At 41.7% G+C, this 25,471-nt stretch overlaps 1 protein-coding gene across 2 annotated transcripts in view; it reads left to right on the forward strand.

The window, feature by feature from the left end:
* Positions 1–25,471, forward strand: part of PCNT (pericentrin) — a 90,717-nt gene that overhangs the window by 19,712 nt on the left and 45,534 nt on the right. For both annotated transcript variants that reach the window (XM_053363529.1, XM_053363520.1), the window contains exons 11-22: positions 824–1,047; positions 5,099–5,565; positions 7,219–7,789; positions 9,335–9,526; positions 11,337–11,479; positions 13,914–14,137; positions 15,891–16,072; positions 16,931–17,093; positions 19,513–19,725; positions 21,449–21,678; positions 21,812–21,931; positions 23,692–23,919. In XM_053363529.1, coding sequence (XP_053219504.1) covers positions 824–1,047; positions 5,099–5,565; positions 7,219–7,789; positions 9,335–9,526; positions 11,337–11,479; positions 13,914–14,137; positions 15,891–16,072; positions 16,931–17,093; positions 19,513–19,725; positions 21,449–21,678; positions 21,812–21,931; positions 23,692–23,919 — 2,957 coding nt within the window. The remainder of the gene's footprint in view (positions 1–823; positions 1,048–5,098; positions 5,566–7,218; positions 7,790–9,334; positions 9,527–11,336; positions 11,480–13,913; positions 14,138–15,890; positions 16,073–16,930; positions 17,094–19,512; positions 19,726–21,448; positions 21,679–21,811; positions 21,932–23,691; positions 23,920–25,471) is intronic.

A 25,471-nucleotide genomic window follows, 5' to 3' on the forward strand; every position in this document is an offset into this window, starting at 1 on the left:
GGAATTGCCAAAAAAGCGGAAGAAGTTATTCATGTATTCTACAACGGCAGCTAGGATTCTACTAGTTCAAAAATGGAAAGATGACAAGATACCAACAAAAGAAGAATGGCAAGTCAAACTTACGGAATACGCAGAAATGGCAGAACTCACAGGAGGACTCGGAGACAATGACAATGAAGACTTTAAAAAAGACGGAACTGTCCATGTTGTATCTACAGAAATATTGTAAAGAAATGGTCTCACTAGCAGGGTTTGAGTAAACACAACTAAGAAAACAAGTGTAAAGGTTAAGAAACAACAATATGGAAATTAATCAAGTGTAGGATGTAACTTGAAAGAAAATTTGGTATAAAAATGATAAGAATATAAGAGCATTTAGCTAAAAGATCAGAAAAATAAGACAAAAATTAAGCAGAAGCAGCAAATATTTAAAGAACCAGAAGTGGAAGTTGAAGGAAGTCATGGCGTGGGGGGGAGTTTCGTTTTCTTTTCTTTTTTCTCTTTTATATGGTAAATGTGTTGAATATTAAATTGTAAAATCTAATAAAAAATTATTTTAAAAAACTTAATAAAAAAATAGAGACCTGTGCGATCCCATAGCATAATTGCCATGGGCCAGAGGAGCAGCCTCCCAGTACTGGGGACACAACCCTGCAAATAGGAATGGAACCCCTGTAATAGCAGTGTTAATAATCTTCTAATAGTGTTAATATTCTAATCTAAACTAAGATTATAGCAATGAAACACTAAATATGTCTTGTTCAGTATTTTGTTGCAGTTATGAAAACTGATGAAAAATATTTTAAACTTTTATTATTTTCAGAAATTGCTAAACTTGGTCTACAAAGTGCTCAAGATGCTGCGCGTCAAGTAGAAATGGAAGTGGCTGAGCGATGCTTGGCACTAGAAAATGAGTACAAAGCTAAACTTTGTGTTCTTCAGGTTGAGACCCAAAAAGAAGACATAGAAGAATTGAGGAGAGAAAATACAAAATTAAAGGAAATTAGTGTGTGTCAAGAAATGCATTGGAAGGAGGAGCTGGAGCAGGTAAAATATGGAGGGATGTTGATATATTGCGTTTCTGAGAAATAATTAAGGATTTTAATTAATAATACATATGTGCATCAACAATTTTTCAAAAATAAATTTTGTTCTACATTACATTTTCAAAAATAAATTGTTCACTTGGACACCTCTTAAGATATTGTAACTAAATTTGGCACAGTAGTTCCTGAGATCAAGGTTTTGTTTTGTTTTGCTATGTTTGAATACTGTTGGATGGCATGTTGAATCAAGCTGGCAGACTGAAACTTTCAGAATTGCATTTATTGGAGACTTCCGGGTTGGTGCCTCCGGTAATGGCAGAATTCCTCTGATCGGGAGGAATTTGCCCCGTGGGAATTTGGGTCTGGCCGCCACGGCGAAGGCGGAGACCCACAAAAAATCACAGGCGGGAGAAGTCTGAGCGTGGGATTCGGCGGGCACCTTTTGCACCTCCCCTACTCGCGGGGAAACCCGGTTTCGGGGATCCGGAGCGAAGTGGGGTGAGCGGCGCGGTGTTTCGAAACGTCTGCTTCTTCCACGGAGCAAAGCCGCATAGCTGTTGCCGGAGAGCACTGACTTTTTCCTGTGGACAATTTGACTCCAAAGTAATTACCCGTGAGTAGAGCTGAAGCGGGAGAATTGGATTTTAAACGTTTAATTTGGCATCGAAACAGGGAGGTTCAATACAGGAAGTCCGCCTTCCCTATTTGTAAATAGACTGAGGCAAGGAGGCTGCAAGCTGAAGTCTTGGAAAGCCTTTTGTAAAAAACTAAATTTCCATCGGTAAAGAGCATAAAACCCCCCTTGGAGGCAGGAGAAGAAGGGGGGAAGTTGCGGACTGAGTATGCCTGCAGGAGAGAGTGAAGAGAGTTAAAATACCGCCACTCTGACCCTGGAAACGGGCTGCTAGCAGGACTGACGTTTTGGAATTTTCATTGACAGCACTTAGTTCCTTGACAGCTAGCAAAATAAGAGAAATACATTGTTTCTACTGTCTCCGGCTGCTTCTAAAAAGGAGTAAAAAGTAACTGAAAACTGAAACTAACTTTGGATTGTATGAGTTGCGTTTAAAGGGGACATTGTTGACTATTATAAATAGAAACTGTTTCCCCCTAGTGGAAGTCTCTGAAATTGGTTGCTTTATAAGAGCTGGGCTAGGGGAATTTCCAGCTGCAAGATAAAAAATTGTGAGACTCTGGGATTGACCTTGAATCTCTTAAGTGTTATGGCAAATGGAAAGGAAAAAAACAGACGAAATGTCGACAGAAGAGGCCTTAGTGGTCGCATTAGTGAAAATAAACGATTCGCTGGAACAGCTTCACAAGAAAACAGACGTGATAAATGTGAAAGTGGATGCTGCAAATATTAAAATCGACTTAATTGTAGAAAGTTTAAATAATCTGGGACAAAAGGTGAACACCAACACAGAAACCATCCAGAAATTGATACAGGAATCTACTTTGATGCGGCAAACTGCGGATGAAGTCAGGGAGAAAACCCTTGCTGCTGAATGTAAAGCAATACAACTGGAGAGTGAGAGAGTCCCATCCATTCAGAGGCAACTTGATGAACATAAGCTGACATTTGTTATGATGGAACTTAAAGAAAAACAGACGAATTTGAGGACCAGAGCCCTACCTGAATTGGGAAAGGAAAGTTTGACAGAGTTTCAGGAGGAGATAGGACTAACATCGGTTGAGAAAGAGAGGTATTTGGGGGTCAGTATGACCGCCAAAAATGTGAATCTATTTAAGGGTAACTGTGAAGGACGTTGGATTGAAGAGAAGGGGGATTGGGAAATATGGACAAATTTGAAGTTGGTATTGTTGGGCCGAGTTGTTGTGGTGGGGATGAGGGTTGCTGTGTTGCCGGGGATGTTGCTTTTGTTTCAAACAGTGCAAGTTTTGGATGGGATGGATTGTTTCAGGAGGTGGCAGAGGGATGTTTCTAGATTTGTTTGGCAGGGCAGGAAGCCTCGAGTAAAATTTAAGATATTGATGGATGCCAAAGAAGGAGGTGGACCTGCCCTGCCAGACCTCTAAACTTTGTTGTGAATCATCTGCTTTTTGCTGGCTGAGAGAATGGCTGCTTCTTGAAAGCACTGAAGTGTTGGATAATGGCAGATGAAGTTGATGGACTAGACGGAATTGGCGGAAAAGACTGGCAAGATCCGAGACCAGGGAGAAGAGTCGGTGGAAGAAGACTGGGAAAAGTTTAAAGACTATTTATAGAAATATTGTAAAATCAATGAATATTAGAAGAATGTTGGAATGAAGTTATATAGCTTTAGTAGAAATGTTATAAGGAATTAAGTATAAATAGATTAATAGAGTATTAAATGAAAAATAAGGTTAAAATGTGTTAAGATAATTATAGGATAGAAAACAGGGGAAGATGGAAAGGAATTGCTGAAATAATTAATAGAAGTGGAATACAAAAAGGGAGGTGTGAGGAGGCCGTGGAAATATGTGAAAGAAAGATAAGATATTGAAATTTTTTTTTGTGTGTGTTTTTAAATTGTTTTTGTTTTGTCTTGTTAGTTTTTATGTAGTGTTTTTGTATTGTAATGTACTTTTTTGTGTTTTTTTGTAAGTGTTTAAATTGTTGTAAAAGTAATAAATATTATTTAAAATTAAAAAAAAAACAGAATTGCATTTATTGTCAGTGAGGGCTGCTGTTAGCTTCTTTGAATTCCCAAACACCAGGAGTTCCTTGCTAGTTACAGTGGTACCTCTGGTTATGAACTTAATTCGTTCCGGAGGTCCCTTCTTAACCTGAAGCTGTTCTTAACCTGAGATACCACTTTACCTAATGGTGCCACTGTGCCGCCACCACGTGATTTCTGTTCTCATCCTGGGAGCAAAGTTCTTAACCCGAGGTACTACTTCTGGGTTAGTGGAGTCTGTAACTCAAAGTGTTTGTAACCCAAGGTGTTTGTAACCCGAGGTACCACTGTATTAAGAAACATTTACAGCCCTTATTTCAAAGTAAATATGCATAGAAAATTCCTCTTTAGTTTATGGGTCTTAATTCTGAGTAAATGTACATCGGATTGCAGCATAAAATCATTGACTAATTCTGTTAAAATATAAAGAGTCTGGTTTGTGTAGATAATAATAATAATAATTAATAATAATAATAATTTTTGATCCTGTTATTATTTGTGATTTTATAGTGCTATCCTGTATGTTGAAATTTAATTTGTTAAACTATCCTGTATATGTTTATGTGGAAGTAAGAAAATCCATAGCAGCAAAATGTCCTGTTCTCTTCTCTGGCTACGGTTGCCTGCACCCTCTTTACAAGTCTTTGTAGAAGGACAGGGGGCTTCATGCACAAGGTGGAGAAGAACATGTTGGGCTGCTGGGAGAAGGGTTTTTTGTCTCTTAACACACGTTAAGTAAAGGAGGCTTTACAAAAGGAACGTTTCCCATCCCCTTCTCTCAACAATTGCTTCCACCCCATCAGCTATTCTTCAGGAGGGATCTCCTTGATCCTCTGCAAAGGCTTTCCAGTGGTGGCTGTGGTGGGGAGGGCTGGGGAAGGAAACTATCCCCTTCAGAATTTTGTCTGCATTGGTTTCATTTAAAAAGTGACTTTATGGATCACATTATACTTCATTCAGTGCAGTCCCATACAGGTCTACTCAGCAGTAAGTCCTGTTGACATAAATGGGACATACTCCCAGTTAATTGGGTATTGGATTAGTGTCTAATTTACTGGTACTTTCTATATTTGCTTTTCCCTATATTAGCTTTTAGCAGTTTTGTGTGCACTAGAAAGAGTAAAATGTATAAAGTTAAAATATCTTGGGCTACAATCCTGTGCACATTTATGTGAGGGTAAGCCCCATAGAAAACCGTGAGATTGCTTCTGAGCAAATATTTAGATGATAGTGCATGTTCATTTCTTAATATTATATAAAATAAGATAATTTGAATAAAGTTAATAAAAATGCATCAGATTGGTAGTTCATAATTTAAATTCAAGCAATTTGATATTGAGAGTTTATATGATTGAAACTTCAACTGATTTTTTTTTATTAAATTCACAGATTAAACGCAAACTCATTGAAGATCATGCAAATGAATTACGCAAAGCTAGAGAGGAGTTGCAGGAAATGGAACAGACTCATAAAACAAAAGCTGAAGAATGGAAACGAGAACAGGAGGAATCAAGAAGAAAGGCTGAAGAGAAACTGTCATTGTTGCGTAAAGAGCTTGAAAGCAAGGCAGAGTGTGAGAAGCGAGCCTTGCAAAAGCAGTCTGAATTTCGTGAAGCTGAAATGATTTGGCTTCAGCAGCAGCAGGCTGCTAGAATTGTAGAACTGGAGAAATCCTTAAAGGAGCAGCAGAACTGCGTCAGGCAGCTGGAGGACACTTTAGTAAATGCACAGAAGACTTTGGCTCAATATGACAGTGAACTAACTTCCACCAAGACCCTCATGACTGAAGAGTTAGAAAAAGCCCAAGAAGCATTACAAGAAGAGTGGAAAGCTAAACTTAAAGATGCACAGAGCAGGTTTGTAATTTACTATATTATCATTGTGATTATGATTTATGGTAAATCATTTTTTTACCAGCTCTTCATTACAGAGCAATTTCAGAGTAGGTTATTAAAAGTTTCAAATGCACAATATAGTTATTAAAAATGTCAGGTAAATTGCAAAAAGCTAACTAAAAACATCCATACTGACATCAAATTCCACTAAAAGTGGGTAAGTCTATACAGGAGAAGGTATTCTTTGAAGTATCCCAGCCCCAGGTTGTACAGGGCTATGTAAGTCTGTACATAATCAAGGTGTAGTAAAAGACTGGGAAGGACAGGCAAACATTGCTTTGTTTATGAATTACAATTAAAATGTAATTTCCCTGTTTCATGGATGCTCAGAGCCTTCTTTTGAAAAGAAGTGGGCAGAAGACCCAAATTGAAAGGGTTTGTATGGAGGTTAACCAGGTTTCCTGTTTCTGAAACCAATTGGGGGGCAGGGAATGGTCCTGTGGGTGTTGAGTTGAGAAGGGAAATCACTTAGGATTCATAATACAGTCTTCCTTTTCTTAGGAGAAAGCTGGTGTTATTTTATTCTTTAGAGGTGTGTGTTTCAGCAGACTTGCCTTATTAATACTTGCTCCTAATGACTTGAAAGATGCCTTCTCATACGGAAATGTGTGTTTTTAAGCCAAGACATTTCCCGTTTTCTATTGGTAAATGACTGTTTTTGTGGGTAAGGGAGCTCTCCATTGTTAATATGGGAAAGAAAATGGAAGAGTTCTATTTAAAATATAATGGACTTTGTAAGCCTTGCGTTTTCTGTGCCTGTAAAGGGAACGTATCTAGCACTTCTAGAATAATACGCAACAGTGCTCTGAGAGTAAAATTGTGGTGTGGGGTAAAAATGAAATTGTCTTGTATGATATCAGTTCTGACGTGTGATGAGGCTTTTGATAGGCGTAGGTCAATTCTGTGTCCAGGGCAGCTGTCTACCAGCTCCATCTGGTACGCCGGCAGAGACCCTCCCTGCCCGCAGACTGTCTCACCAGAGTGGTGCATGTTCTAGTTATCTCCCGCTTGGACTACTGCAGTGATCTCTATGTAGGGCTACCATTGAAGGTGACTCAGAAACTGCAATTAATCCAGAATGTGGCAGCTAGACTGGTGACTGGGAGTAGCCGCCAAGACCATATAAAACCAGTCCTGAAAGACCTACATTGGCTCCCAGTACGTTTCTGAGCACAATTCAAAGTGTTAATGCTGACCTTTAAAGCCCTAAATGGCCTCGGCCCAGTATACCTGAAGGAGCGTCTCCACCTTCATCATCCATCCTGGACACTGAGTCCAGCGCCGAGGGCCTTCTGGCGGTTCACTCACTGTGAGAAGTGAGGTTACAGGGAACCAGGCAGAGGGTCTTCTCGGTAGTGGCGCCCGCCCTGTGGAATGCCCTCCCATCAAATGTCAAGAGAATAAACAACTATCCCGACTTCTAGAAGACATCTGAAGGCAGCCCTGTTTAGGGAAGTTTTTAATGTTTAATGCTGTATCATTTTTTAAATATTTGGTTGGGAGCCGCCCAGAGTGGCTGGGGAAACCCAGCCAGATGGGTGGGGTATAAATAATAAATTGTTGTTGTTGTTCTGTTATTGTTGTGTTACTGTTTTTACTTCCTTGTACATCTAGATTGGTGGAAGAGCGTGAAGCTATTACTAAAAAAATCACAAGAGAACATGAGATTCTCTTTCAGGAGCTGAGGGAAAAACATACTGAGGAGCTCAATCTCCAAAGGACAGAATTGCAGCATAAGCATAAGGAGCATATTTCGTCCCTGACATCCATTCTACAGACAAAGCACCAAGCAGACACTGAAACGCTCAAGTCTGTATTTGAGAGAAATCAGCAGGCTCTAGAAACTCAGATAGTAGACATGCGGAATAATCATCAAGCACAAATTACGGAACTGGAGACTAAGCATTTATTAAATTTGGATTCTCTAGAGTCAACATATATATCTGAAATTCAGCTCCTGCAAGATGAGCACAGGCAAGCTCTTGAAGATTTGTGGGTAGATTTCAGAGACCAGTTGCTTCAGAAAGATAAGGAAAATCAAATGTTTTTGGCTCAAGTAGATGAGATGAAACTTCAACATGTTGAAGAGCTGCAGATTTGCCAAGACAATCTGAAAATAGAGTTGACTACAGTTCACATGGGAAAACTTAAAACAATGGCAGCAGAACTAGAAGCAGCACATAACGTGAGTGAGGCTAACCATTAATTACTCTTGGGTTTGAGTTCTGGGTTTGAGTGATGCAGGTTGAACCAGATGTCACAGGTGGTGCAGGCTTCCAGTGTCTTTTTTCCTTGCACATATGGATTCCCCCCTACTTTTTGATTTGTAATAGCTATACAGTGGAACCTCGGGTTGCGGACATAATCCATGACAGAGGAATGTCCGCAACCCACAGCGTTCACATCCTGAAGCGCCATGTTTGCGCCAGCGCAATTTGGCACTTCTGTGCATGCACGAAGCGCGATTTGGCACTTCTGCGCAGGTGCGAGCGACAAAACCCAGAAGTAACCCGTTCCGGTACTTTTCGTTTCCCGCGGTCCACAACCCGAAAACATGTAACCTGAAGCGTTCGTAACATGAGGTATGACTGTATAGTAGTTTACTGTGTTTTCTAAATCTATCAAACTATGGATAGTAATCCACAGTTTCTCTCTGCACTAGAACAGAAGCATGCTTTCAGATGCGTTTCTGGCTCTTGAATGTAAACTGTTGTAGGCAGCAAATATAGTTTATTCATTCTGGACACCACAGCAAAGTAGATTTACTGTGGAAGGGGAGGAAGGAGTCAGCAAGCGAGGAGGGAGCATGTTGGCATGCAGCATTTTCACAGACAGCGAAATCATGATTTGGCCAGCTATTGTATAGGCTTTGCTTTTGCTCTCTTTTAGTTTCTCTTTTACCCTTTAAGTTTCTCATTTTATTTGATTTTTATCTGTGACCAAAAACATGTATATTTTATTTGTGCACTGCACCTGCTGCGTATGTTATAGGTATAGGGGAGGGCAAGATGGAGTAACTGACATTTGTGCAGCAGAAAGTTTGTAACCCTTAAAGTTAGGGAATTTGACATTCTATAGCTGTTTAGGGAAACTGTTTTAAAACCTGAATAATCTGTAAGTGAAGCAACAAAATGAGCTACAGTAGTTACCATATTTTTCACTCTATAAGATGCACTTTTCCCCTCCTAAAAAGTAAGGGGAAATGTGTGTGCGTCTTATGGAGCGAATGCAGGTGGGAGGCTCTGCTCAGCTCTCCCTTTAAAGAGCCATGTGGAGCATGTGTGCGGCTCTTGGGGGCTTTTCCCTGAGGAGGGCTGCCCTTGTCCCTCCTCGGGGAAAAGCCCCCAAGAGCCGCACACACACTCCATGCGCTCTTTAAAGGGAGCGCGGCTCTTGGGGGAGCCTTAGCCGCGTGCAGCCTCTCCCGGGCAGGGGATGAAGACTCCCCTTGCCCGGGAGAAGCTGCGCGCAGCCAAGCAAGAAGCCAGGACAGCTAGCGGGATCGCTGCACAGCGATCCCGCTGGCTGTCCTGGCTTCTGGGATTCAGAATAATTTTTTTCTTGTTTTCCTCTTCCAAAAACTAGGTGCGTCTTATGGTCTTGTGCGTCTTATAGAGCGAAAAATACGGTATATTTTTCTGGTACAAATGTCTGCCTTTGCTTTATTGTTTTGTAAAGGTATACTATGTGCAATTTGGGATTCCTGTTTTTAACTTTTGATTATGTGTAGGAAGATTTGGCAGTAGTGCTAGGAAAACAACGACGTTTGTTGAAAGATGACTATCATAATGCCCTGGATGTGCAGCGGGAAGAAATCCACCATATAGAGGAGCAACATAAAAAAGCAATACAGGAACTTCAAGATATTCATTTGGTGGAAGTTAATCAAGAAAAAGAGAATTGCCAGCATCTTCAGAAAGAGGTAAAGCAACAAGTTAGACAAACAACAAGTGAGGATCTGCTTTGATTTTTAAGAGAAGCAAAAATCTTTTAACTTGGTTTCTGTAGGTTGCCTTCATTTGAAGCCGCCCTGTTTGAGGAACAATATCAATTGACACCTTTCTCCAGTTCTGCTGCAGCTGTAAATTAGATCATACATTGCATGCATAAATGCATTTAACATACAGTGGTACCCCGCAAGATGAACGCCTCGGAAGACGAAAAACTCGCTTAGCCGCTTCGCAAGACGCATTTCCCTATGGGCTTGCTTCGCAAAACGAAGCTTGCCCCGCAAGCTCCGGGGATAGCGGGGAAGCGCAGCGCGTCTTCCCCGCTGTCCCTGGACCTCTTTTGAAGCAAGGGGCGGCGGGGCGAAGCCCCGCAATCTCTGGGGACAGAGGGGAAGGCGCGCCTTCCCCTCTGTCCCCGCACCCCTTTTGAACCAAGGGGCGGCAACGGGGAGAAGCGATTCTCCCCGCTGCCCCTTCCCTTGCTTTAAAACAGGTCCGGGGACAGAGGGGAAGGCGCGCACGCCTTCCCCTCTGTCCCCGGACGGTCTCCATAGGAACGCATTGATTGATTTTCAATGCATTCCTATGGGAAACCGTGCTTCGCAAGACGAAAAACTCGCAAGAAGAAAAAACTTGCGGAACGAATTAATTTCGTCTTGCGAGGCACCACTGTATTACCTAACTAGTTCTGATAAAACTTTGTAAGCAAGTGCAGCAAAGGTGCCAAAGGCAGTTTCCCTCCCAGGGTAGATATCTGTGGGAGGGGGAACTTGTTATTTAGATCATGATACAGAAGGAAAGACTTGATCCCTTCCTCCCTCCATCTATTTTCTTTTAGCCATTAAAGGCAATTCATGCATTTGACATCTCTCTAATTTGACCCTTGCTGGGAAAACATGTGATATAGAAATTTTCTTTTTCTGCCGTTAGTCAAATAAGCCAGTCTGTGGGACCAGCTATTGGAACTGACTCACTCCAAGGACTATACTAGCATTAATTACTAAATAAATTGCCTTTCTAAGGCTTTAGATATTTCATTCCTTAGCCAGGTGTGAAAGACATAGATATTATTACATTCTAAGGTAAACTAGTCTGCAGGTTTATAGAAAAACGATTTTTTGGACCAATTCTGAATTTGTTTTATCAATGCCCAATCTGAAGGTCTTTGAAATTTAAGTACTGATAGTATAGAGGAATTCACAAAAATACTTACTACTATAAAATTTCAGTGAGGCTTAGATGCCTAGCTGTTTTTGATTTCTTTTCTTTGCTCTCTAGCATAACAAAATAGGGTTAGCGTGGGGCAATTGCAGAAAGTAGAGATTGTATCATTAATACAAGCATATATTCCTGTATGTGTATGGCAGTCGTTGCTGTCAAATCTTCTTTAAACAGGAGGAAGATCAGTTACAGTATTTCATATGCAGTACTGTCCATCCTGCTGTCCACTGTCATCCTGGGCTATCCTGGATTGTATTCACAGTGATACTGAAGTCTCCCAGGCTTTTGTTTATGGGGGGAGGGAATTCAACATTCAATCTTGAGAGTGATTCAGGACTTCATGGTCTCTGTGGGAACCATGCGCCTGCTACAGTTTTAACAATGAACTTAGCAATAAAAGTTACATTGTAGTATTTAGCATATTAAAAAATGAATTTTAACAATGAACTTAGCCATTAAAGTGCAATAAAAGTTACATTGTAGTATTTAGCATATTAAAAAATGAATTTTCTATATGTTGCTTTTGCAAAACCTTTTAGCTCACTGTTACATTTTCTACAGATGGAGGAGAAAGTCAAATTCTTAGAACTAGAAGATGCTGATGCTGAACTGAGAAACCTCCAGCAACGAGACAGAGAGAATCAGGAAGGAGAGACTCTAATGGCCTTACTGAGATCTGATATGGAGATTTGTACTAATGAAAGGTTAGTTCATGATATTCAAAATATTTTTTGGTTTTTATATAAATTAGGCAAGCAGTATAAATTAAGGTTCAGAAAAGAGAATACCATTGAAGCAGATAATGCTAATAATAAGTATTAGAGAATAAGAAGTGGCTTATTCTGAACAAGATTGACATTAGACAAGTGATTCTGGCATGTTGACAGCTGCTTTGTGTTTTCCCCCCATAGAATTTGAAGGGGGTTTGTTCTGGGAAAAAATTGTCCATTTGTGCTGTTGTGTGATTTGTTATGTTAATTCAAGGGAAGTGTTGTGTATGTGGCTTTTGGTTGTAGTTTAAAAAATGTAGTTTTGTGACCAATGTTAGTCAAGTCAGTGGGATTTATGAATGTGTGCTTCACACATGCTGAAGATTAACTTGTAAAAGAAGGTTGAGTGGAGGGGAGGGTTTGAGTGGGAATGTTGGATAGAGTGAGGGTCAAGTATGAGGGTCAGATGGAAAATGACAAGAGTGTGTGATTAGGGACAGAAACGCCCTGAGGGAAGAGGAAGGAGTGAGACAGAGACAGGGGAAAGTATATTTGATGGATGTATTTATTTTATTGTTAAGGGTGAGTTGGCTAAATCTCATTCCGCTGTTATAATGAGAAATTGGGGGCTTATACAATTTATAGTTTGAAAATGGCTCAGCTAATTGATTTGAAACTTGGCAGTGTAGGAGAGTAAGGTTTGAGGGTGGTTGATGCCAGAATTGAGGAGGAAAAGTTAATGTATGGTATATCTCCAGGTAGCATGGCAGTAGGGAGATGGGGGAAGGAGGGAGGTGGCTGAGATTTTCTCTCTGAATCCCTGCATACTTGCTCCTTCTCACTAAGCCACAGCTAGGCATGATAAGACACCCCCTTTTATTGTTCAGAGATGGGATTAGAATTTTTACTTCATTTGCAGATGGACCCTAGAACTTTTGCACTCTGGAAAACTTGGGGGAGAAATGTAGCTGGTGTCCCTTTAGGTTTTTCATGGCCTTCCAGTTCTCTTGCAAACACATTCTATCCCAGCATATATACTTTCTTCAAAACAAAAGCTATCTTGACCCTTTGTTTTGTGTTCTGTGTTACATTTGCTATGCTTCCCATTGATGTTTTACCAAGTCAAAAAGATGTGAAGGGTTGGAAAAACCAGAGTCCCCCCCACCCATTTTTCCAGGGTTCCCCCCATTTTTTCCCAAAAAATCGGGGAAGGACTGAACCCTCCTGCAGTTTTCCAGTCTTTTTCCAGGCTTTCCTATGTCTACCCATCCTCTTCTCAAATAATGATATCTTTCTCATCCTTGGTATTTTTTTAAAAAAAATTATTTTATTGCATTTATATGCCAGCCTTTTCTCCAAGGAACACAAGGTGGTGTGCATGGTTCTTCCTCTCCTTATTTAACCCCCCACAACAAGCCTGTGAGGTTAGGCTGAATGGCAGGAACTGGCCCAAGAACACCCAGTGAACTTCATGCCCAAGTGGGGATTTGTAGCCTGGTCTCCCAGGTCCAGGTCTGATGTTAATCACTACTCTACGCTGGCTTATCAACCAGGGTGCCAAAGTCTCTATTACCATACTTTTGTTTCAGTGCAATAGATGAAGGAGTCTGAGAGAGGGGGGGGGTTTGATTATGTGGTTGAGAGGAGAGATCATTAGGAAAGGAATTCAAAATAAAACTGTTGATATCATAACATACAAATCTATGGTGTGACTGAATTTGGAATACTGGTTGCCTCACCTCAAAAAGGACATTGTAGAGCTGGAGAAGGATCAGAAAAGAGAAACCAAAATGATTAAGAGGGTTATGTAGCACCAGAGCGCAATACCTTTTTCTATAACATTTTAATTTAAGAAACTTTCATGGATAAGTGGAATGCACTGTACATTCCTTCTATCTCCCACCCTGAATACAAATAACTCCAGCTAAAATCTTACGTTCATTTTTCATATGATGCTGAATTATACCTTGGACCTTCCTGGAAAAGAGAGAAGTTTCTCCGCTTCTCACAGATCAGCTGGAGAAGTTAGGTGGCAACCAAGTGACAAGAAATATTGGCATGATTGTGATTGGATGGTTCCCAAACGCTAAATGCACTTGGGGAGTTTTAAACATTGCTTAGGTGCATTAGTGTATGAAGGAAGATAGCCAATGGAAGGTGTGTGGCAGGCTGAGAGTTAATAGGGAGTTAATAGGGAGTTAGTAGGGAGAATGGGTCAAGAGAATGGTAATGGCAAGAGTCCAGAGAGCAGGCAAGGTGGCAGCAAAGCTGCTGAGAAAGACATTGGATCAATGACCGCATAGAAAGTGCAGGAGGCAGATTATTGGGAGGGTAGAATTTGTTCAGTGTTGAAGGAGATGTGCTAGTTATCAGACAGGGAAATCTATGGCACAGATTTCAGAGACAGAATATGTATGTTTTATTCTAGGAAAAAGCTGCAAGAGTCTTATCAGCATGCTTTGAAATTGCTTCTGAAAATGGTGAAGGCTACAAAAGATACTGAAGACCTCATCTACAAGAAGATTGGTCTTTGTCTTGATGAGAGTCTAGCATCTGGAGATTCAGGAGAGAGTCGGAGTATAATTGGAGAAATAGTACTTGCACAAAATCGTAAAACTGTGGAGAAATTGGGCATAGAGAAAAGCAGTAGAGGTAATTGTGCGCAGAGGAAAGCTAAAACTACCATGGGTTTCAAATACATTGTCTTCAAATACATTTCCTCCAAGGCTTCTCAGAAGTATGGTGCATTCTAGCCAGTATTAAAACAAGATCCTGTAGTGTAACTTGAAAGCTAAGCATGTGTTTAAGCTAAGCATGTCTCTACTACTGAAAGTGCTTGACTTTGGATGGATCATCTATTCTTCTTTTCCATATTTGAGTATTCCGAGGGCCTGTTAAGATGTTACTTTTCTGGGTTCTACTCAGGTTGTGATGGGGATCAGGCCTTGGGCTGACTTTTACTCTTTTTATTCTCCTTTGTTCCTCCTTCACCATGTATAGAAACTGATTAATAATCTGGAGGTTTCAATTTATTTGAATTTTTTTTGTAAATGTTCAAATAGGAAGAAATGAAGAAACTTTTTTTATACTTAGCACTGCCTGATAATAAATACTACTGCTAATAATTTAATATTTATACCATGCCCACTTGTCTGGGTTGCCCCAGCCATTCTGGGCAGCTTATAACAGAATATAAAAAACATAACAAAGTACAATTACATAATTCTACTATGCAGAAATTGTAGTTTAGATATAACAGTGGTTCCCAAACCCTTTTTTTTTTGCCAAACCCCCCCCTCCGTTCCCTAAACTGATCCCCAGTGCCCCCACCCTACTCTGTAAAAAAACATTATTCAGAATAGCAATTTGCACATCCAGTTAAGGAAGATAGTAACACAAAAAATCAAGAGTATCAGTTTATTCAAACTACTGTTAAAGTGATTTAGTTTAATTAATTCAACAAAATTGATGAACTTGATCCTGTGAAACCAGCTTTCCAAAGTCTGATAGTCATTTAACAAGAGTCTTAGATACCACATTGTTTTTAATGCAATGAATGGGATTGATCAAGTGATACCTGTTTCTCAATGTCAGGTTTAAAGTCTCTTAGCAGAAGTCTTAAATCACCATGTTTAGTAATCTGGAGTAGATTTCTTTGCTTGAACAGAAGTCGGATGACCACACTAAAACGGCCTTCCAGCAAATGTGATGCTGGAAATTCAACAAGGAGCTTCTTAACAACTGCTCATTGTGTAGGAGGGTGACCAGAAATTTCCTTCTGTAACCAAATCTCACTGTAAAATTTCTTAAACTTTTGCTTCAGCTCAAATTAGTTTTTTCTTCACTACCTCAGTTCCTCAGTACAGTCATACCTTGTAAGCCAAACAGAATCAGTTCCGGAAGTCCATTCAACTTCCAAAACGTTCGACTTCCAAGTCGGGGCTTCCGATTGGTTGTAGGAGCTTCCTGCAGCCAATCGGATGCCGCGGGAGCCCTGCCAGGCGTTCAGCTTCCAAAAGAACATTTGCAAACCAGAACACTCACTTCCAGGTTTGCAGCATTTGGGAGCCAAAACGTTTGACTGCGAGTCAACCAAGGTACGACTGTATCTAAAAATGGATTTATCATCCAATCTGAAATTTAAATACACAGCAAGGAATGTGCTTTGCTCTGGGCTCTAACCTGGTCAATCATACATAAGTGATCAGAGCATTCAGAGGGGCTCACCTCCAGAGCCCACCTGCTTGACTCTTAGCGCCCCCATAGGTAACACCACCTTTCCCCAGAGGGCAGTACTGCCCACTTTGGGAATCACACTGGTATAACAAGTTGTTTTGTTGTCTCTGCTTTTGTTTTTAAACCTGTGACATTTTAATTTCTTGAATTCTTGATCAAACTCTGCCAGAACACAGCTTTGATTCTTCGTTGCCTGATGAAGTATCTGAACTGAGTGAGCATTTATGTGAAAGTATTTTTGAAAACCCAAACCTGGTGTTTGAAAATGAAGAGAGGATTCATAAAATTTGTCATTGTTTGCATATTGCTGTGGAAAAGCTCCTAGAGCTGGTTGCTGAATCATCTAAACAGGTAAAATTATATTAATGTTTACTTAATTTTAAACTGTAACCATATATATTAATAGTGTGATGTTGAGCATTGCTGAGGATCTGTATCTTCTAATATATTCAGTAGAAAGAAAGGAATGGGCACCAGCTCCCCAATCAGTAATTGCTTTCATGTCTGGAAATGAATATTGTTACACCGTGAATAGAGATAGCACTTTACTGAGCAAAAACAGGATGAGATTTTATTGCCAATGTGCTTACAATCCTCCAGATATATTGGGAACAGGGAAGGGGGACACAGCCGTATGGAGAGATGAATGTGTGCAAGGTCACATCCGCACCATAGCACTATTGCACCACTTTAGCAGTCATGGATAATCCTGGGAGTTGTAGTTTATGGGTGCTGGGAACTGTAGCTCTGTGAGGTCAGCACCCTTAACAAGAGTGGTTTGATAGGGCTTTAAACTGCATGTGGATGGAGTAAAGCCCATTGAATTCACTAGACGTCTTAATAAGTAGACATGTCAGAGATTTAAAATAGCGTGAAGGGGAAAGCCTTCAAACAACATATGGCTTTCTTCTAAATACCAGCTTTTGTTCCCAACCATATGATCAGGTGAAGTACAACCCCCCCCCCAAAAAAAGTGCTATACTTCACTGTTCAGAATAGTGATTGAAAAGTTATGTCAGAGGATTTGGGTAGCCTAAGGATAAGGTAAGGATAGGATAAGGATAAGATAGCTTCTTAACACGAACAGTGATTTGTTGTATGGTTACTTAGTTAGCAAAGCCTATAATAAATAATCATATAAGAAGTCTAAAATATTAGAAATACAGCTTAGCCTTTTATTTAGTGTCTTAAACATTTAATTTTTTGAAGCTGGAGGAAACTCAAAAAACTAATATTCACTATGAAGAGGAATTAAAGCGTAGGAACTGGGAAGCATCTCAGGTGGTTCACGAACGCCAAAAGCTAATGGAATGTCTTAATGAAGAAAGCGAGGCAAAGAATAATCTGGTACTGGAACTTCACAAAGCAAGAGGTATGGAACTAAAAAATGAAATTTCTTGTGTGGTACTAAAACTTTGCAGGGATCTAAAGAAGTTCTAAATGGTGGTTTGCACAGGTAATTTTCTCCTGCGCCTGAGCGGCCTGTTCAGCATATGAGCATGACCACAATTGCGTGGTGAAACAAAAGTCTACAGTGGTGCCTCGCAAGACAAAATTAATTCGTTCCGCAAGTTTTTTCTTCTTGCGAGTTTTTCGTCTTGCGAAGCACGGTTTCCCATAGGAATGCATTGAAAATCAATCAATGCGTTCCTAGGGAAACCGCCTTCAGACCAGGTCCGGGGACAGTCTGTCCCCCCACCTCTTCTGAAGGCTGGGGGGGGGCAAGGACTTCTCCGCTGTCCGGGGGCTTTTAAAATGCTGGCGGGCGGCAGCGCAGCCTTCGCTACCGCCCGCCAGCATTTTCAGATCGCCTGGGACAGCGGAGAAGTCTCCGCTGTCCCGGGAAGGCAGGCGGGGGGAGCAAAGACTTTTGCCCCCCGCCGGCCTTCAGAAGAGGTCCAGGACCTCTTCTGAAGGCTGGCGGTGGGCCAAAGTCTTTGCTCCCCCCCGCCTGCCTTCAAAACCCATCGGGATAGCGGAGAAACGCGCTGCGCTTCTCCGCTATCCTGGGAAGGCAGGCGGGGGGGAGCAAAGACTTTGGCCCCCCGCCGGCCTTCAGAAGAGGTCCAGGACCTCTTCTGAAGGCCGGCGGTGGGCCAAAGTCTTTGCTCCCCCCCGCCTGCCTTCAAAAGCCATCGGGATAGCGGAGAAACGCGCTGCGCTTCTCCGCTATCCCGGGAAGGCAGGCGGGGGGGAGCAAAGACTTTGGCCCCCCGCCGGCCTTCAGAAGAGGTCCAGGACCTCTTCTGAAGGCCGGCGGAGATTTCCCTATGGGCTTTCTTCTTGCGAAGCAAGCCCATAGGGAAATTCGTTTTGCGAAGCACTTCCAAAACGGAAAACTCTTTCGTCTTGCGAGTTTTTCGTTTTGCGAGGCGTTCGTCTTGCGGGGCACCACTGTACATATAGACACAGTGACACTCTAGTTATCATGGCACCCTTTTTCCAGTTGCCATAATTGTTTCCGTTGAGGTTGTATATGTGTATAGTTCGGTTTCTGCTACTGTCTTTCTGTCTACCATCTTATCTGAAAGACTGTCACATAGATATAGAACAAAAAACGCACACAGACTGCAATCCTATGCATACTTGACTGCGATTACATCTCATTTAATATACTGGTACTTGTTTTCTAGAAAACATGTAATAGATTGTATTTACCCAAATATAAGCCACACTTTTTTTTCCCAAATTCCGACTGTGAAAGTTAAAGTGCAGCTTATATTCACAACCTTACGAATCGGCGACGGGATGGAGAGCAGCGGGCGTTGAGACTTGCCAGGCTGCCTCTTCGACAGAGATGAGTGGAGCGCTATGCATTTTGCACGTACGGGCCGCTCCCCTCTTGCGTTCGCTTTGGGCGGCCGGCAGCTCACAGCGCTGCCCCTCCTGGCCCTGCACGCTGTTACAAGGACATCCCATCGGGCATGGATTGCAAGCTGGAGGCACAGCACATAGTCAACATCTTGCTGCGCAAGATGTACAGTGTGTGGGGCCAGCGCAGTGTCGTCAAGCTGCACAGGAACCTCCTGGTGTCACTCGTCTTGCGCAGCACCAGGCAGGTCTACCTGAGCGAGTGTTCTCATGGTCAATGGTATCAAAGGCCACTGAGAGATCCAGCAGAACTAGGAAACAACTTTCACTTTTGTCCCTAGCCTGCCAGAGATCATCGACCCATGCAGCCAGGGCAATTTCAGTCCCACGATGAAGCCTGAATCTCAATTAGAAAGGAGTGGGGACAGAGCCAATAAAAATTTATTACATAGTAATTTGGCATACCTGAAGAGGTATTTACATAAATTTGGCCAGGTTCACATGTCACATATAACCATAGTTTCAAACAAACTGGTTTAATGTGAATTAGCAGCTTGTTGGTTGATGCTGTTCAAAAGTTCCTTGATGCTCCTCCCACACTCCTGCTACGGCCACTACACAAACAACAGAAGCCAGAGTGTGGCTTATTGTGTTCAAAGGTGATTCTTCATTTCTCCCAAACAAACCCTGAGCAGTAGCCAAGCTCTGTTCTTATAGAGAGTTCGCTTAATATAAACAAAATATATCAGGAAAGTTAATCAGCTGTGTTTGGGGAAATTAGGGTTTATTTTCTCTGTTCTTTAACATCTTATTCTTTGCATAGTAAGTTTTTAATGAAAATAGATGTGTAACTGTTAATCTATTTTGGTATATTTATATATTCTTTGCAATATTGGTATAGTTATACTTAGGTACTCCTACCTTGCATAAATGTCATCAGTGCCCGATCATTATGCTTTCATACAATGTTTGGATTTCAGGCCTCATTGAAGGCTATTTAACAGAAAGACATACCTTGGAAGAAGCCTTGAAACTGAAAGAGGAGTCTGAATGCCATCTTGTTGCAGAACTGGAGAACTTGAAAGCAAAGCTCCAAGAGTTAACTCAGGAACATGCAAGATCTCTTGAGGAGCAGAAGCTGCTAATAAGTCAGAAAAAAGTGTTGGCTGCCAATGTAGGGGAGAGAGAAGATGGTAAGGAATAGACTGATATATTAAAATATTAAACACGCGCAAATCCTGAGCTGCTAAATTGTTTGAAAATTTCGCTAGGCGGAAAATTTCCACTGACTTAAAATATTTTAAAGGGATTGCAGTTTTTAAGTATGTAAAGCAAAAGTAGGTATTATTTATTTAAGAAAATTATACCCTTATTTTCACCTTCTGCCTCAAAGCAGCTTACAGCCAAAAGCACAGGACAAAATGCAATAGGTAACAGATTTCTGTTGGGTTAAAACACAGGGCAAGCACAAGACAAAGAGAGGTCATCTATATGATAAGCAGAAAAGTAAGATCCAGAGGCCTTGGTGAATAAGTATTGTTTTTTTCCTGGTGCCAGGCGTGTTTCCTTGGCGAAAGCATTCCCTAAACGGAGAGCCACCACTGAGAAGGTGCAGTTTTGTGTTGCCACCCTTTTCATGTCCTTTGGAGGGCCTCAGGTGAAGAATACAGAGTGGAGCGAGGCAGTTCTTGGTATTGGGGTCCTGAGATGCAAACGGGTTTCTCGGTTAAAACCACACTTTGAATAGGGCCCAGAAACTAATTGTTAGCCAGTGCAGCCATGCCAGAATCGGTTTTACGTGATGCTCAGTAATGCTACTGAATTATACATCAGCTGCAGTTTCTGAACAGTCTTCAAAATCAGCCCCCCGTATAACACATTGCAGTAATCTAATCCAGTGGTTTCCAGAGCATAGACAACCAAAGGTAACGGTATAGCTAGGTCACCAAATGAAGCGGATGGAAAACAGGTTGCACCACTGAGGCCAATTGAACCTTGATGGATCCAGAACATACCCCCAGTCTGCACACCTTCAGAGGGAGTGTAATTTTATCTGGAACAGGCCATGTCCCACCCATCCAGTATAGAGAACCACCCACCCATAGTGTTGTATTCTTATCTAGTTTAAGCTTCAGTTTATTAGTTCTCATCCAGTCCATTAGTGGGCCAGACATTGGTTTTGTACATCCACTGCCACACCTGCAGATGCAAGGGAGAAAAAGAACTGTGAGTCATAAGCATATTACTGACAATGCATACCAAAACTACAGATGACCACTCAGCAGTTTCATGTAGGTGTTAAACAGCATGGGGCAGAAAACCAAAGCACAGAAGGCCTATTGGGCCAAACAAAACTCCATAAGCACCACCCTCTGACGCCGGTCACCCAAGTAGGACTGGAATCAGCACAAAGCATTGCCCCCATTTTCAATTCAGATAGCCTCTCAGAAGAATACCATGGTTAATGCTGTTGAAAGCTTCTGAGAGACCAAGGAGGATCAACAGAGACACCCTTCTCTTCTGACAAAGGTCATCTTACAGGCCAAAACTACTTCTGCACTTTTGTTCTAGCTTGGCATGGGCAGGGCTGTTGTTGTTTAGCCGTTTAGTCGTGTCCGACTCTTTGTGACCCCATGGACCAGAGCATGCCAGGCACTCCTGTCTTCCACTGCCTCCCACAGTTTGGGGTCAAACTCATGGGCAGGACTGAGGAGGGTGCTAAATCATGGAGAGTTCCAACGAATAAGATCAGTCATATTTGTCTGACTTGAATGAATCTCAAGATGCAACTCACCACATGGATGTGTTCTGATGCCAGCCAAGAAGTTCCAACCATGATAAATGATCAGTGTTCCTTTGTAATTTTAAAATAACGTGATATTCATATCTTTGGTAATGTTATTTTTTATGTATTAGTTTTACTCAAGGAAATCGAACATCTAGCAAAAGCAAAGTTAGAACTGCAATGTCAAGTAGAAAAGGACTGTTCCACCTTGAATTCTCAAATGAAAATCTTGGAGATGGAACTTGAAGAGCAACTAAACAAAAATCAGAAGATAACAGCCCTGTCGTTAGAGGTTACTGACCTGAAGCAACAGATTCAAGCCCTTGAAAGACAGCTTAAAAACCAGCGAGATTTCATGGATGTAAGAAACCAATGCATTCTTTGCAATCTGTGGACAAAATAGCACTAAATCTTTCAGTTAAAATTCTCAGTAGCCTTAAAACAGTTCTTGTAAATTCTAAGATCTGGAAACACAACTCTTATTTTCTTGACAGAAACAAGCTGTGGAACGGGAACATGAACGTGATGAATTTCAGGAAGAAATTCATAAACTTGAAATGCAGTTAAAAGTGACAAGAAAATCCCAAACTTCTGAGCAGTCCAGAGTGTATGAGGTAGGTAAAACATACATTCTTTCAAGCATGGATCATCTGAACTAGGGCAACTTTGAAAAAGTTGATTATTTTTCAGTATTACATTGACCAGCCCAACCCAGAAAAAGTATTACAATCTTAAGACCCCACCAAGCTGGCAGCTAGCTTGTGTCAATGTACTGTGTCAGTGTATCCTAGACAACATCCTGTGTACACCCCATAATAAATCTCCAAGCCACTTTCCCTGGAGCCATGGCAACACTGCTTAATGCATCCACTGTCATGCATGGACTGAGCCAATCCAGACATAGCAGGAAAGAGCCTCCATGGCGTCACCACACTATATCCCACACACATCCCACTAGGCTTGTGTCCATAATATCTTGGACGTCAGCCTCCTACAGGGACCAAAAGCCCAGCAACAGAGAGCTTTCTGGAATCCTAGCATGATGGATTTTGAATCCCCATAAGCTACTAATGACACACAGATTGCTAATGAATACTTTGCTAACTTCACCATTTAAATGGAAGGAGTGATGGTGGTATAGAGAGCCAGTGTGGTGTAGTGGTTAAGAGCGGTAGACTCATAATCTGGTGAACCGGGTTTGATTCCCCGCTCCTCCACTTGCAGCTGCTGGGTGACCTTGGGCCAGTCACACTTCTCTGAAGTCTCTCAGCCTCACTCACCTCACAGAGTGTTTGTTGTGGGGGAGGAAGGGAAAGGAGAATGTTAGCCACTTTGAGACTCCTTCGGGTAGTGATAAAGCGGGATATCAAATCCAAACTCCTCCTCTATAGCAAATTATCACCATAGCTCTCTTGGAAGCAGATCTTCACAGTAAACACAAAGGTTGTGGTGTGGCCAAGGCTTCAAGGCCACTGAAGTGTGCAACCGGGTCCATCTGAGAGGGGCGGGCAACAAGGGAAACTAACTTACATGGTTAGTCCATACATTCTTTGCTCATCATACTGTTTTTCAGTATTGGCAAGAAGTTACTGGGGCAATTCTTAGTTTATTATTATTTATTAAATTTCTGTACTACCCTTCATCTGAGGATCACAGGGGAGTTTACAATATTAAATCACAAAAATGCATACCATAGTAACAAACCAAAATAAGGACACACACCCTGTTTAAAAAGCCATAGGTTGTTTAATTAGCCAAAGGCCTGGAAGAAGAGGAATGTTTTTGCCTGGCATCTAAATATATGTAATGAAGGCAGCAAGCGAGCCTCTCTGGGGAGAGCATTCTACAAGTATGCAGCCATTGCAGAAAAGGCCCGTTCTCATGTTGCTTCCCTCTGGACTTCTCATAGAAGGAGCACAGAAAGACAGGCTTCAGATGACGATCACAGGGTCCAACTCGCTTCATATGAGGAGAGGTGGTTCTTGTGGTATTGCGGTCCTGAGCCATTTAAGGCTTTATAGTTCAAAACCAGCACTTTGAATTCGGCTCAGAAAATGATTGATAGCCAGTGCAGTCACGGCAGGATCAGTGTGATATTCTCAGACCATCTCGCTCCATTGAGCAACCTGGCTGCTGAATTCTGCACCACCTGAAGTTTCCGAACCATCTTCAGAGGCAGTATCGTGTATAACGCATTGCAATAATTAATCTAGAGGTTACCAGAGCATAAGCAACAGAAGTTAGGCTGTCCAGATAGGAGCTTTGAAGCAAATTATAATGATTTACATAAATGTATTAGGGGTGTATTAACTATTAGATTAACTCGCTTATTTTTCAAACGGCATGAAATCTTTTTGTTTGTCCATTCTTATAGGTAGAGACTCTCCACAATGAAATAAAAGAGAAAACAGAGGATTATAATATGCTTTTCTTAGATAAAGAGCAGATACAGAAAAACCTTGATGTTCAAAAAGAAGAAATGGAAAAGCTGGAATCACGAGTCAGAGAACTGCAGTTTATGAACAGGGAAGAAGCAAAGAATGTCAATAAACTCACGCAAGAGCTGCAAAAAATGAAAAAAAAGGAAGCAGAACTAAAACAAGTAAATTTATGTAAATTACTCTCTTTAACAGAAAGAAGAATTTAGCCATTACATAGGAGTGATAGCTGGCATTTTTGTGTTGTGAGTTTCTAATGATGGATTTTGTAGTCGTAAAGACACTAGGGCATTCTGCATCAAGAAGTATGTTTTCTCTAAAGAAAGATTTGGCTATACTGGGATGCACCTTCCATGTCCTCTCTGTATCTTTTTTCTGCCTCTGGACTGAGCAGTCTCAGGTCTCTGATCTGCTTGGTTGGTTTAATCCTGTTCAAGTGAAGTTTGAAGGCCAGGTTGAAGAAGATTAAATAAATACAGCCACCAATTTCGGCTCTTGCCCATAAGAAACCTGTCTTAGCCTCTTGGCTGCCAGAATGCTAAGAAGATGGAGGAGGGTGAGGAGTGTCTTGGGCTCAGCACCAAGACTATACCTGAGGCCTGGGGGATGGTTCTGCCTGCAGTGCGAGTTCTAAACCTTTCACTGCTCATTCACAGGTTGTGTGACTGAACCCTTTCCTGTTTTCCCCACAGTGATTTACCCTCTTGTGTATGGCCTCCCTCCTTTAGCCCAGTGGCCATTTGTGGAATCTAACTGCTGGAAGAGATGTGCTGAGGTGGTAGGAATTGTCACCATGGACCTCTGGGGGTCAACTTTTCAGATGGCACTGCGTTCTAAGGCTGCGGCAACTGTGGTTGCTCCACTCATGGCCCTCTCTGTCCTACCTTAAATCTCATTCTCAACTTTCTTTGCTGTCTGTGGAGATTGTGAAAATGTCCTGTCTATCTTCATTTGTTCCCGCTGCTGGGTTTGCTGCCGCCTCTGCTGGCCTTTTCACTGATTCAGCCTGGGGCTGAATTTTCAGGCTACCCCTGCATACAGGCTATCTTCTTCTACCAGTGTCAGATCTAGAGAGGTATGGCAGTCTGGATTGATCCTAGTTACCTCCCAACAATGTGATTTTTACCTGTGTTGTGACTGATTGACAAGTAAAAAAAAATTCCCTCTAGAGGCTGATGATTCATTTTCTTAACAATTGTTAATTCTTTTGTAAAGGATTATTTGATCTTGTGAAGGCTTACTGTGCTGTTTGCCACCTCTTCTATTTCTGATATTTTTCTCCTTTCATGGCACCTATTTCTCCCCAAAAGGGCATGTTGTATCCAAAGGTCATACAAGCAGAAGGGGGCCTGTGTGACAACATTTCCCTATTACTATAGTCCCCTGAAGGCCTATCTGAAGGCTGTATACCTCCATCTGTGCAGAATTGAGCTGGTGGTCCACTGCAATAGGGAGGCTTTTAATGTTTGATGTTCTATTATGCTTTTATATTTGTTGGAAGCCACCCAGAGTGGCTGGGGTAACCCAGTCAGATGGGCAGTGCTAAAAGCAACTTACATTTTGGTCAGCCAAAAGTTTCCAGCCCTGGCCTTGCTTTGCTCTCTGCCACAGTGACTTTTCAAAGCCACGGCTGTGCCTGTACAGTGGTGCCTAGCCCCTAATATCTGCCTGTTGCTAAATAGCAGGGGTGCACTGCAGTCCTACCCTGCTTTACTG

This window comes from Podarcis raffonei, chromosome 1 (assembly GCF_027172205.1).
Source record: "Podarcis raffonei isolate rPodRaf1 chromosome 1, rPodRaf1.pri, whole genome shotgun sequence".
NCBI lineage: Eukaryota > Metazoa > Chordata > Lepidosauria > Squamata > Lacertidae > Podarcis > Podarcis raffonei.